The 14,041-nt window shown below is 45.3% G+C and overlaps 2 protein-coding genes across 10 annotated transcripts in view; one reads left to right on the forward strand and one right to left on the reverse strand.

Annotated features, from left to right (window-relative positions):
• The window catches only part of UBN1 (ubinuclein 1), a 39,275-nt gene extending 26,403 nt beyond the window's left edge, over positions 1-12,872 (reverse strand). For all 4 annotated transcript variants that reach the window (XM_032327442.1, XM_032327441.1, XM_032327440.1 and 1 more), the window contains exons 1-7: positions 12,758-12,872; positions 7,680-7,967; positions 3,728-3,814; positions 3,038-3,133; positions 2,541-2,675; positions 1,728-1,831; positions 575-1,013 (exon numbers count right to left, since the gene is read on the reverse strand). In XM_032327442.1, coding sequence (XP_032183333.1) covers positions 575-1,013; positions 1,728-1,831; positions 2,541-2,675; positions 3,038-3,133; positions 3,728-3,814; positions 7,680-7,928 — 1,110 coding nt within the window. In that variant the 5' untranslated portion in view covers positions 7,929-7,967; positions 12,758-12,872. The remainder of the gene's footprint in view (positions 1-574; positions 1,014-1,727; positions 1,832-2,540; positions 2,676-3,037; positions 3,134-3,727; positions 3,815-7,679; positions 7,968-12,757) is intronic.
• A 699-nt stretch (positions 12,873-13,571) lies between these two features.
• The window catches only part of GLYR1 (glyoxylate reductase 1 homolog), a 35,956-nt gene continuing 35,486 nt past the window's right edge, over positions 13,572-14,041 (forward strand). For 4 of the 6 annotated variants that reach the window (XM_032327444.1, XM_032327445.1, XM_032327447.1 and 1 more), the window contains exon 1: positions 13,572-13,689. In XM_032327444.1, coding sequence (XP_032183335.1) covers positions 13,652-13,689 — 38 coding nt within the window. In that variant the 5' untranslated portion in view covers positions 13,572-13,651. Of the gene's footprint in view, positions 13,719-14,041 lie in introns of all 6 variants that reach the window. The other 2 variants (XM_032327443.1, XM_032327446.1) reach the window with 2 other exon arrangements.

A 14,041-nucleotide genomic window follows, 5' to 3' on the forward strand; every position in this document is an offset into this window, starting at 1 on the left:
TATCACTGTTTTCAATGGTTCACGGACATTACTAAGGTTCAGCTCCTTTCATCTATCACATGAACCTTAGGCATTCCTGTAATCACTACCTAATGGTGACGACAGGCAAGCCCAAGGAGCAACTGAAACCCAGTGGCAACTAAGCACATACTCTCTGTGGGTAACATTCATCTGCAAGCTTTTGTGAATTTTGAAAACATTCAAAAGATTACTAAAATGACCGATCTGTGCCTCAGCTGCCTGCTGCCAACATCAGCGTCAGTCTATTGCACCAAAGGAGAGATAACTGCAGGGAAGGAACTGATAGGCAGGAAATGGAAAGACAGAAATTCCCCCCAGAAGAAAGTAGATTTTCCAGCTCTGGAAGAACCACAAAAGGCCTAAAAGTGATGTCTGATGGGCAGAGCTTACGTGGGTTCCTCCCTTGGGAGGAGAAGAGAGCCTGGAAAAGCTTACACCAAAGCTGCCAATTCACTAAGGGCTGCTATGGGCAGGGAGCTTCATGTGGTGCAGAACCAGCGTCAATCTGCCCAAACCGCTTCCAGGAAAGCCCGGCCACTCTGTGTCACCATACCTGAGCCAGCTCCTTAACGCGCTTCTCCAGGGGTGCAGGCAGGCCTTCAGGGAGGGAAGAGGGCTGCCTGAATTCCTGGTCCAGTCCCACCCCAAGGGAATCGCTCTCATCATCCATATCACGGAAAGGGCTTCCTTCTGGAGACTCACTGAGCAGCTGCTCCAAGTCCAAATCAGTCAGCGAGTCCATGGCAGTGGCTGCCTGGAGCAAGTCGTTGTCAGAAGTGGAGCCAAAGAGCGAGAGCAAGGGGTCAGAGGTGCCCTCCAATTCCCGCAGGCCCTGAGCTTCCGCCGACGAGACCGCTACAGGCTTATGGTCTTCGTCCCTCTTTCTCTGAGCCTCTTTCTCCTTCTGAAATTTCTTTAGCATCTCTTTCACACTCAAAGCCCCAGAATATTTCTTTTTCTTCTTCTCCTTACTGGCATTGAGGGCTGTGAAGCTGCAAGCAAGGAGGAAATTGGTTACAAGAGTTGCAGTACAGCTCTGAAGGGAAATTCATGAGAGACTGCCCCTGCTCCCAGCGCAACTGTCTCCAGGAACCTCAGTCACAAGGCCACCCTGTTACTCCTCCTCCCTCCTCTTGGCATATGAAGCTCCTTCTTGCTGGGACCAAAGCTTGAGATTTAATACAGGTTAGCAAAACAGTGTCACAGAATGCTAAATATCCGATGTGTTTTTAAAAACCACTGCCAGGCTGAAATAAAAGGTTGCAAAAAAAGGGGTGGGGGGCAAGAAAAGTATTTAGCGGGAAAAAGCAGGCGCAGCAGAGAGCAGCAGCAACTTGAAGGGCAGCTGGGGTGAGACCAAGTGAGGCGAAGAAAGCAGGACCACAGAAGACAAAGGAAATGGCAGAGACGGAAGGAGAACTGGGGCAGAGGAGGGGAGCCCAAGAGAACAAGAAACATCAGCAGTCACACAGTGACAGAAATAGCTGCCAACACTGACAGAGGGACAGAGAGAACTCTAGTGTCTGACACACAGAGATGTGAGAGCACCGACTGCCCAGAAGGGCACTGCGGGAGGTGTGAGAGGGAACGGAAGGCCAGGCCCTGCTGCCTCTTCTGAAGCTGTGAGGAGGAGGGCGCATCAGCTCCCAGGTGTCCTGCCCTAACAGGTCAGATTTTATCCTAGCAAAGAAGCTGCTGCCTCTCACCCGGCTTTGGAAAACTTGGACTTTTTCGATTTCTTCTCCTTGTCATAAGTGTCATCTTTTTTCTTCTTCTTTATCTTCTCACCACCTTCCTTCAACTTCCGCTTCTGAGAATTAAAGACAAGGCACAGTTACACGGCTCCCTAACTCAGGGAGCAAGTGCACTACACAGCACTGGCCTTGCTCCGCCCAGGGGACACCCTGAGAGCTGTCTTATTGCCTTCATGAGCAACAGCTTTCAGATCAGTCCCTGGACCACGGACCTGCAACAGGTCAACACAGCATTCCCACTGACAGTGTCTCCTGGAAGCACCCAGGGCTGAGGCAAGAGGCCATTCTGTAGCCTGAAACTTTTCTAGTTCAAGTAAGCTGTATATGGGCCCTACCTCTTATTTGAAACACTCAGGCAGTGGTGGGCAGATTTCAAAATAAACTTATCTTAAGGCTAACTTTTTTTGGTGGGGTGACAGCCCTGGGAACTGAAGTCCTCTACATGTCCACAGAAGAGACACAGCAAGGCTGGTGCAAACTCCCCTCACTCCACACCCTTGACTGCCTTAAGTCCCCGCCCTGAGACCACCTCGAGAAACAAATCCCTGCTGAGCCTACTCGGACACAGGCATGGACACCTCCAGGTTCATGGCACCTCGCCACAGTAGAGGTGTGAGAAGTGACCTGTCAGCCTCGGCACAGCTCATGCCTTTCCACCAAGCTCCTGAGCCAACCTAAACCAGCATTTTGGCAAGTCACCTACTGATCTTATAAAGTCATACAAGAAAAGCACTTCTGAAATCCAAAAGCAAGTATCGTTCTAACCTTTGGAGATTTCTTCTTCTTTTCTTTAATGAAGTCATCCTCAGATTCGGATGCTTGTCTAAACTGCAGGGTTCCCGAATTAATGTAAAATCCTCCATACTTTGTAGTCAAAGAAGCTGGAACAAGCTCATCATACTGAAGGGAGGAAAACAAAGAGTCAGCTCCGAGTTTTGGTACTCTAGTCCAAAGGTACAGAGTGGGTCTTGGTAGAGCAGATATGACTGTGTTCTTCTGTGACTTTTCAGACAAGACCTGCTTCTGGTCAACCACGGATGTCCAAGCTCAAAGGCGTTTGGACAAATCTAGTCAACATTTTCAGTGAGGGAAACATGGCCTGATCAAACCTGTCACTTCCTCCCCACCCCCGCCCCCCGCACCAGGGCGGTCTTTTCTTCACACTGAGGGCATGCCCACACCAACCCAACCTCCACCTCCAGGCCATCTTCAGTAGAAACTAGGATGTCATGATTCCAGGGGCATTTTCAGTAAGGACTTACCGCCTCAGAATTATCAATGAAGGAGTCAGATTCGTCATAACCGTATCCCATGTCAATCAGGTCCTGTATCCTATCTTTTCTACGTTTCTTTCCACCCTAAAATTTAAAATAGGTTATGTGCTTTTTCCATGTGTAACTGTAGTAAAAACACATAGCATGAGGCCCACCCTCTTAACAAGAAATGTTTAAGTCTAAGGCCACACACTTTCTTTGATACACAGAATTAACTGCTGCCTTGAATTCCATCAACTAGTGACTAAAGGTTGTAAAATCAGTGAAGCAGTCACACACACACACACACACACACACACACACACACACACACCCCTACACCCACTCCAAACCCCATTCCCTTGAAGACCTTCTAAAAAGAACAGATTTGTATCTGCATAAAATGACCTAAAACAGAAGAAGGAACTAAATGGCTTTTATGCTTTGTATCAAAACATTTATTCTAAGCATAAATTCTAGGAATAAAAGGCCCTTCTTGCTTATTCATCCATTTAGCTTCACACACCACTGCCTGCCACATGCATTTTCTGTACCTTAATGCATTTATCTAATAATTGCATTTTGTTCTCTCCAACCTCTATACTTGTTTAGATGATAATCCACTAAAGGAACATAAAAATGTCTGGAAACCTCTCCCACTCAACAAGGTTGTTTTGTTGCCCAAGGGAGGAATCTTACATATTTTTCTTCAAATTTCCGGGCAAGGGCTTCCACTTTATGCCTTTCCTTTTCTTCATCATTGAAAGGATCTGAGAGATCTTTCTTCTGTAAAGAGACCATTCCACAAAAATAAGAGTCACAAAAAATTCCCACAATCCTATTCATAATACCTGCACTGACTACTTGATACCCATGAACTGCATAATGAAAACAACTTTTTCAAAAAAGACAAGATAAAAACATGCTACTCTCCCAACAGTGTTTACCTTAGTTGCTAAAGGAAATAAAGTTTCCATTCACATAATTCAACAAAACTTAACTAAATGCCTACAAGTGCCCACCAAAGCACTATGTCCTAGAGGGCTCCAAATATGGCAAAGGGCATTTAGTTAGAGATGCTCAACCTGTATAGAACTGTTCCAATAGAGTTGGTTTCCTTTGTTTTTTTTTTGTTTTTTTTTTGAAGGTTTTATTTATTTATATGAGAGAATGAGAGAGAGAGAGAGAGAGAGAGAGAGAGAGCGCGCAAGAGCATGAGAGGAGAGAAGATCAGAGCTGGAGAAGTAGACTCCCTGTTGAGCAGGGAGCCCAATGTGGGACTCGATCTTGGGACTCCAGGATCATGACCTGACCCGAAGGCAGTTGCTTAATGAAATGAGCCACCCAGGCGCCCCCAGTTGGTTTCCTTTTTAACCCTAAAAACTATTCCACACATTTAAAAACAGTACTCTAAGACGGTCCACAGGCTTCAATGACTTCCAAAGCAGTTAAGAGCTCAAAAAGGTTAAGAACCCACTGAAAGTAGTACAAGTCCTGGAGAGCTATTCTGCTGTATTTCTTAGTAGAGTGGTATGAAACTGCACTTCCCCCACTGCTATCAATAGTCAAAACAAAACAAACAAAAAATAGTCATAACCAGGTTCATAGCATTCCCTCTGCCTAGAAGCTTATCTTGATGGATCAACAATCTTATCTTTCCTCCCAATGTCAGTACCCACTCCCAATATTTTCATATGGTTTTCCAGTTTTATTTCTACTCCATGAAAGTAGTTTTCCATTTTTCTCATCAAGTAAATTTTCCAGAGTTGGACTTTAAGTTTCTTTGGCAAGGAACCTTAATTTTAATAAAAGACTCCTAAACGGAATACATTTAAGTAGACAAAAATCACTAAAGACTGGACGCCCGTCTTAAGACCCTCCCATCCCTGCCCACTGGAATCCCACCCACTCACGAGGACCAGTTAAATGAGATACTGTGGAATGTACATATAAGTGCCACAAGTGAGTGTTCTTTAAAACATACACTCATCTGTACCTTTTTTTTTTTTAAGATTTTATTTATTTATTTGACAGACAGAGATCACAAGTAGGCACAGAGGTAGGCAGAGAGAGAGAGAGAGGGAAGCAGGCTCCCTGCTGAGCAGAGAGCCCGACATGGGGCTCGATCCCAAGACCCTGAGATCATGACATGAGCCGAAGGCAGAGGCTTTAACCCACTGAGCTGCCCAGGCGCCCCTCATCTGTACCTTCTTATGTTTTCTACAATGATCACATATAACTCAAGCACTCTAAGTAATTTAAAGAACTTCCACCAATCTAGAGAAATACTGGATACAATGCATACTCTCTCACATCTTGCAACCAGTAGTTGTCCAAAAAGGACTACTTTTGTGTGCATGAAGGTCCACCTCTGTCCACCCACAGCATCCGAATGTAAGCTCTCTGCTGTCCAAGCCCTGCAGGGTTTGTTTTCACATAAGACTTAGCAACTGCCACATTGTAACTCCTGTTACCTGTGTTGGCTTAATTCTAAAGTATCTACAAGACTGAAAGCTCCTTTGAGGCTGGGATAGTGGCTTCTCCACCTTTATATAGTCTTCAGCATCTTGCCCAGTGCCTTTATAAGAAATGTATGCTGGGGTACCTGGGTGGCTCAGTTGTTAAGCGTCTGCGTTCAGCTCAGGTCATGATCCCAGGGTTCTGGGACTGAGCCCTGCATCAGCCTCTATGCTCGGTGGGAAGCCTGCTTCTCCCTCTCCCACTCCCCCTGCTTGTGTTCCTTCTCTCGCTGGGTCTCTCTGTGTCAAATAAAATCTTAAATAAAATAAATATATGTGTGTGTGTGTGTGTGTGTGTGTGTGTGTGTATACGTGCGTGGGTGGTTCATTGGGTTAAGGCCTCTGCCTTCAGCTCGGGTCATGATCCCAGGGTCCTGGGATTGAGCCCTGAATTGGGCTCTCTTCTCAGCGGGGAGAGTGCTTCCTCCTCTCTGCCTGCCTCTCCGCCTACTAATGATCTCTGTCAAATAAATAAATAAAATCTTAAAAATATATATATATATATATACACACATATATATATACATACACACACACTAACTGAATTAATACATGAATCCATCAGATTACATAATACTTTGAAAACCACAGAGTAGACACAAAGATTCAGGAGTTCTGAACCTGAGGGCCAGGAATGAATCCCCTGAAACTGAATCCAAAGCTGTGTATGCTCCATACATTTTTCTGCTATGGAGAATATCTGGATCCCTCAAAAAGATGGAATCAGAGTACTAGAGTTCTAATTTCAGTTAAACCCATAAATAAAGACCTCAACCAATCCCTGCTACTGTCTCTTCCTCTCAAGGAAGATGATCCCATTCCGAGCTTGGAAAAGAAATCATGAATGGATTTGAAATTATTTTTTCTTATTCTGCCCAAAGCCCTCAAATAACAGGTTGACCCTTCGCAGAAACTTACTGGCTTCCCTTCAGTTAATCAGATCTTAATCAGGGAAACACATTTTAACCTGAGCAAAGAAAAGATAATCCTCCTAACCAAAGGCACTCACCTCCTCTTTCCGGGATTTCAGCACAAGAGTGAATTAAAAATAAAGGAGCACAGGCCACTGAGTTATGCTGCCAAAAAATATATGCAGCAAAAAATACGTGATCTCATTCTACCCTCAAGCACCCTGTAAGCCAGGTACCAGGCTGATCCTCATTTTACTAAGAGCCACTCTAGTGACCAAAATACTCCAAATTAGAGCAGTGGGCCTGTGTAGTATTTTGGAAGAGCAGGAAGAGGATTTCTGGTGTCCTGGAAAATATTATATTTTATAATCCAGGCACAGGATACATGGGTATATTGAGCTTGTGAAAATGCATCAACCTGTTAATTTATCATATATGCACTTTTCTTATGTATTTAATAGAGCAAACGGTATTTTTTTTAAATTTTACAATGTTAATTATCAAAACATCAGTAATAGCTGAAGGTGGTGATGGGTACATGGGGGCTTTTATACTACTCTCTTCCTCTGAGCTTGAGGAACTTCCTTGAGAAGTTCCATACTGAACAAAACAAACCTGCCGGGAAAATAAATAGGTCATTTTAAAAAACATTTAAGAAATCAAACTGATTCTCAAAAGACCTAAAGGCTACGACCCAATTCTGACAAACAAAATATATTAAAAAAAAAAAAAAATCCCATAAAAACAGGTCTCCATCCATCCAGGAAAAGAAACTATCCAGAATCTCACTGTTCAGAAGAGATGAGCTGTCAGGGTCTTTTCTCGTCTGCCCCTTACACGAACCAGAGTGAGATTCCATTGGAAAAGAAAAATGTCCAGCACCAAATTCCAGGGCTGGAACAGCCAGGAACTGCTCACCTTTACACGTAACACGTATAACCTTGGCGTGAAAAGCTTCATTGTTTCTTATTAGCCATAATTCATATTAGCCTTGGATGCACAGTGTTCTCTCTAGCATAAATCAGGAGAATGGTTCTAGAAAGAATTCTATCCTCTCCTGCCACTGGCAAAACCAGCACACCTTGTGACTGCTTTGGACTGCCATGATCTTGGGATAGCCAGAGCCTTTCTAGTCTTGCTTCCACCCTTCAGAAGCCCCTTTTGCACAGGATGTGCCATGCACTGTATCCGCAGACTGAGTCTGAGGCTGTTCGGGTGTACCTTGTCTGCGGGTTGAAGGCCTTTCACCTTCCCTCGTATGTTCTTCACCAGCTCCGGGTAGAAGAACTCTGGACAGCGCTTGTGATCCGGCTCGAAGAGGGTGAGTGTAATCCGAACAGCTGCTGCAGCCGGCTCAGAGTCCTGATGCTGTTCTGTTCCCCCAACCTCCTCTTTCCGGGATTTCTTCAAAAATGCAGGATTCAGAGAACCTGGGAGAGAGGTGAACTGGACCCTGTGGGGCTCCGACATGGCTACCAACAAGTCTTAGCGGGTGTCACTGCATGGCTTCTGTTAACATTAAAAGAAGGGCCAGGTCAAACCAAGATGATAAAAATGGTGATTTTTCCTGTTCAGCTACTCAGATTCAAGCTTAAAAGAATTTCTTTGTCAAGAAGAATCCTTTGTTAAGTTGATCTTTATTACCACTCACTGCTTCTTTCTTCTTCAATACTATTCATCTTAAATATACCATTTTTAAATGTAAACGTAAATCACCCCAAATCCTATCATTGAGAGATAGTGTTCAGCATACTTCTTTCTAGTCTTTTTTTCTATGCCTAGCCAATAGTTCTTTGATGTTAGAGAATCCATTCTGATAGGGCCTTAAAGAATCCTCAAAACTGCAAATACCACTAGAGAACAGTATTTTTCATTTAATTTATCCGACACTTTTTTTTTCTGACTGAGAATAATCTCTTTCTTAAGATCTCTGTATTTTTATCACCAGCACTGCACTTACATTTAGGGCCTATCTTTACAATGAGAAAGTTTTCAGCAGATCACAGAAGGTACTGCCTCTTCTGGATACGTAAAAAAACAGTGTCTCAAGAGGACTTTGGCTCGGCTCATTTCCTAACACACCTGCCTCTCCACCCAAAACTTGGCCTCAGCAAAATGAAAAATTATCACATGCCAAAGACCTTCAAAGTTGCTTGGAAATGGTCAAAATAGATAGTAAAGCTCAGAATACCAAGGGTATACGGAATATAAATATCCAAACACACACACACACACACACACACACACACACACACATCCACACAGTTTTTGTGTGGTGCTTCAGGTATCATCTATACTATATATGTCCAGCTTTTTAAAACACACTCTAGTGTGAACTTTCTACAATGCCACTAAATAAAAATATTTACTGTAGCCTTGTTTATACAAGAAAAATGATTTTAAAAAACCACCTCAATATCCAGCATTAAGGAAATGGTTGAAAAAAAAATCACAGCTTTTTATGAAACAAGATGGGACTGGGAGGGAGACAAATCATAAGAGGCTCTTAATCTCACAAAACAAACTGAGGGTTGCCAGAAGAGGGTGGGGGCAGGGAGAGGGTGGCTGGGTGTTGGACATTGGGGAGGATATGTGCTATGGTGAGTGCCGTGAAATGTGTAAGCCTGATAAATCACAGACCTGTACCCCTAGGGCAAATAATACATTATATATTAATAAAAATAATTTTTAAAAATCATAACTTTTTACAATTCTTATAAATCCATAAATTTTGATATATACAATGCCTGTCATACCACTTACAACTACATTTTTCTGCTTTGTTACTGTTTTTAGATTAAACTGAGATATAAAGGAAATTTTAACTTAGTTTTCACAAGGTACTCTAACTTGGCTTCTTCCCAGCATCAATCCCTAACCTTTCTTTTCCCTGCTGACTTGGCTTCTGTTATAGAGTAATGCATTAGACATCTTAAGATCTGTTACTAAAATGTAACCTGTTAATCTAGTAGATGTAGACACTGTTTAACCAAAACTATACTGTTTCGAAAAGTTTCTATGGTGTATTTTAATATCTCTAATCAAAAATTCATCCTTATTATTCTTTTAAATATAGTTATTCAAGTCTGTTTATTATTTCAGGTCAACTTTAGAATTATTTTGACATATTCCAAAAAAAAGTTCACTGTATTTTGACAGTAGTGAATGATTAGTAGAAACTAATTCAAGAAGATTTACGCATGTCACATATATCCACATGTAAGAATGTTTACTATAGGGCGCCTGGGTGGCTCAGTGGGTTAAGCTGCTGCCTTCGGCTCAGGTCATGATCTCAGGGTCCTGGGATCGAGTCCCGCATCGGGCTCTCTGCTCAGCAGGGAGCCTGCTTCCCTCTCTCTCTCTCTGCCTGCCTCTCCATCTACTTGTGATTTCTCTCTGTCAAATAAATTAATAAAATCTTAAAAAAAAAAAAAAGAATGTTTACTATATACGTAATGTTCATTTTTTTTCTACTATGACCAAAAATTCTGATTGCTAAGATCAGGGAGTAAAATATCTAAAAATGAAGAGTTAGAATAATCCTAAGTAGGCAGCAAAGTAATTAGCAGCAAAATAGATTAGTAATGCAAAAAACCATCATGCACTAAAATGTTGGGGGAAAACTCCCCTAAAAAAACCTTTCAAGGGCCCCAGGACATTCACGATGCCCTGGATTGTGAAAATAAATCACAGCTGAAAGCTGATGCTTAAAGGCCCCCCACTGACACAAGCAGGCAAGGTCTCACTATAAGAAGGGAACATGCAAGTTAACAGATGAAATATAGGACATTCACCCTGGAAGGGGCAACCAGGTTCCTGTCCTTGTCCAGACAGTAATTTTTTTTTTAAGATTTCACTTATTTATGACAGAGAACAAGCAGAGGGGGATGGAGAGGGAGAAGCAGGCTCCCCGTTGAGCAGGGAGCTCAATATGGGGAAATGAGGCTCAATCCCAGGATGCTGGGATCATGACCTGAGCCCAAGGCAGACACTTCAACAACTGAGCCACCCAGATGCCCGCAAGCAGTAATTTTTAAAAAGTACCCTTAGCATGGTCCTAATGTTAGACATTGCAACTTCATTCACCTGGATGGTAAAACTTCTCTCAGTTGTATGACTTTACAAATAAGACCAAAGAATAAAGTAAATCAAACCTGTAACATATTAACACTTAGTAATTAGATTTGGGATTATAGTAATTAGATTTGGGATTAAATTTTATAATCACCGTAAGTGCTTGCTACTTGTTATGAAGTTATTTGAAACATTTAAGAAAATCAGACATAATAATGATTGACTTATTGGACTTACAATTTTAATCTGAAATGGTTAAAAGAAGTATCAAAGTGTTCATTTAAACCTAATTCTACACCTATTAGAAAAAAAGACATTACAAGAGTTATGTCTTTGGAAAGATTTTACCATTAGGCTTATAAAGGCACCATTTCAGAAGTCTGAAGTATTTCAAAGAATAAGCATATAAAACTTTAAATGTAGGGGTGCTTGAGTGGCTCAGCTGGTTAAGCACTGGGCTCTTTTATCTAGCTCAGGTCTTGATCTCAGAGCCATGAGTTCAAGCCTGGCTTTGGGTTCCACGCTGGGGCATAGACCTACTGAAAAAACAAAAACTTTAAATGCAGTTTAAACTTTTAAGGGTAGTGAACATTTGCAAAAAAATTGTTTAGTGGAACATAATCTTTTGAACTGGTACCTTAATTGAAGCTTTGTCAGGAGTCAAATATTTTTATTTTTATATAACTACTCTTAGATTTATAAGTAAAGTAAGATGCGGGGGGGCACCCGGGTGGCTCAGCTGGTTCCGTGTCCGACACTTTGTTTGGGCTCAGGTCATGATCTCGGGTTGTGAGATCAAGCCCCATATCCCGCTCAGCAAGGAGTCTGCTTGGGATTCTTTCCCCTTTTTTTCCTCCCTCCACCTCTTCCCCTTCCCTTTTCCTCTCTTTCAAAATAAATAAAAATCTTTTAAAGAAAAAAGATTTGGGAGTGAAACTTAAAAGGCTTAAGAAAAACTAAATATTTAAATACTCAATTTTAACAAATTGAACATCACTCTAAATAAAAGCACAGTACTGTACACACAAAAACATCACTCCCCAAAAACCTCATCCAAGAACACTAGCCTTCTTTTGCATCTTGGTTTATTCCCAGGAATTACACTTTTTTTTTCATCATACATCCTCTTTTTTTTTTTTTTTTTTTTGGACAGAGGCAGGGAGAGAGGGAACACAAGTCAGGGGAGTGGGAGAGGGAGAAGCAGGCTTCCTAAGAAGCGGCGAGTGGGACTCTGGGCTTGATCCCAGGAACCTGGGACCACGTCCTGAGCCGAAGGCAGACACTTAATGACTGAGCCACACAGGTGCCCCAAACGTTGTATTTTCAAACTGATTATCAGTGAAACAGAAAAACTTAATTTTGTATGATGACTTTGTAATTAGTCTCCTTACTTAACTCATTTAATGGCTTTCCCTTCCCCCCTCCACAACAGGCCGCCCTGTCATTTCTGCAAATGAGAATTTTTTCTTCTTTCAGAAATGTCTCTATTTTTGTTTCATGTCTTATTGCATTGGCTAGAACTTCCAGAATAACATTAAACATATATTCTTTGCCATGTTCTGACTCTCATGGGAATGCCTCTAGGTCCAATGTGATGTTGATTTAAAATTCATATAGTTTAATCAAACCATTAAAATATCCTTCAACTGCTCAAAAATTAAAGAGTTTTCAAATTAAGAACGTGTTGAATTTTATGAAATCATTTCCTGGAATCCTAAATGTGTTTTCAATAACTGGTTTGCCCTTAAGACAATATAGAACAGTAAATGACAGCTCCTAAAACTAACTGCCGGTACTTAAGGGAAACTGAACTCCAAGAAAAACCAAGCTTCGGACAAGCCAACGCACTAAACAAGCAAACAAACAAAACACTCTTACAACCAAAGTCTCTCTATAACGAAAACTCCTAGTGGAGATGCGTGAGGATCCGCCACCTTTCCAAGCAAGAGGGCGACTCAAGAAAAACTCTAAGTCGACACGTAAACTATGTGGAGTCTGCAAGAGGGACTGGGACCTTTTCAAAAGCTGTTATTTTCCACCCGGGTGCTTGGGCCCTGTGCTGAACTGCTGTGAACAGTTCCCCATTCAACGCCTTGGTTTTCATGTACTGAAACTACGCGAGCATCTGCCTTCCTGTTGTGACAACAGCCAGCTCCCAACTTCTCCAAAAGTGTCAAACTACAACGAGATGTACGTGAGAGCCCGGTCCCGACAAAGACACGCACCTTTGTCCCCGGCGCGACGCAGGCTACGGCCCCGAGGGCCGCACTCGTCCCCCCGCGGCCGTCTTCATGCCGGCCCGGGCGCCCGGGCTGCGGCGCTGCTAGCGGCCGGCCCCCGAGCCATGCCTCCCGGCGGGCGGCCAACCCGCGACGCGGCCCATGGCCGGGTCCCCACGCGCCCGGGGGAGCCTCGCCGGCCGTGCCGCCGCCCCGGCACCGGAGGAAGCGGAGAGACGCCGGCTCCACGTCGGTCGAGCAGCTCGGGACCTCGGGCGGGCTGCAACTGGCGCCCCGGGAGAACTTGAGGCGGCGAACGCGGGCTCCGAGCCGATCCCCGGACACCCGCCGTTAGCGCGCACCGAAGGACCCGTCCGCCCCCCGGGCGAGGCCACGCAGAGCCCGCCGGGCGCGGGCCCCGGGCGCGGGCGGAGGCAGGCTTCCAGGCCGCGCCGAGGTCCGTCAGGGCAGCTCCCGGTGTGGCGACACGGCCGGCCCCCGCGCGGTATTAACGGCCGTAACGGAAGCGCCGACGGGAGGGGGCTGGAGGCCAGAGCCCAGGGGCGGGGCGGGCCGCAGGGCTGGCTCCGTCGCGCACTCGAACGGCCGCACCGTCGCCGCCACCTCCGCCGCCTCAGACCGCGGGCGCTTCGTTGTCACGAGCCGGAGGGAGGGGGAAGGAGCCGGGAGACTCGGGGCTCCGGCGCGCCGAGTCCGCGGCGCCCGGGTCACGTGCAGCTCCGCTGGCCAATGAACCCCTGCGGGCGCGGTGACGTCAGGGCAGCGGCGTGGCCGATGACAGCCGGCCCTCGTCACGTGGCCGGGCGCACTCCAATGGGCGGCGCCGGGGCGACCTGATGTTCCCGGCGGCCCGTGCGTCGGCGGTGGTTGGGTGGTAAGATGGCGGCTGTGAGTCTGCGGCTCGGCGATTTGGTGTGGTGAGTCCGGGCGGCCAGGGCTAAGCGAGGTGCGCTGGGGAGCTCCCCCACTGGGCGCGGGGTTCGCGGACAGCCCCAGAGCTTTCTTTCTATGCGCTCCAGGCTGCGGAGAGAGGGCGAGATGAGGGGCCGGCGCTGGGAGCTACGCCGGGCGGAAGGGGCAGCCCAGCCCCGGGGGACTGAGGCCGAGAGTGGCCGCGGCGGGCTGGGCTCTGAACCCCAGGGCCGCCTAGGGGAGGGCTTCGCTCCGCACCTGCACGCCGGCGGCCACCGTGAAGGGAGTCTCTGGCGCCGCACAGCTCCCGCGGACGCCGGGTCCTTGGGGTCTTGCTGAGGCTCCTCAGAAAGCGGG

Source organism: Mustela erminea, chromosome 20 (assembly GCF_009829155.1).
Source record: "Mustela erminea isolate mMusErm1 chromosome 20, mMusErm1.Pri, whole genome shotgun sequence".
Taxonomy (NCBI): Eukaryota; Metazoa; Chordata; class Mammalia; order Carnivora; family Mustelidae; genus Mustela; species Mustela erminea.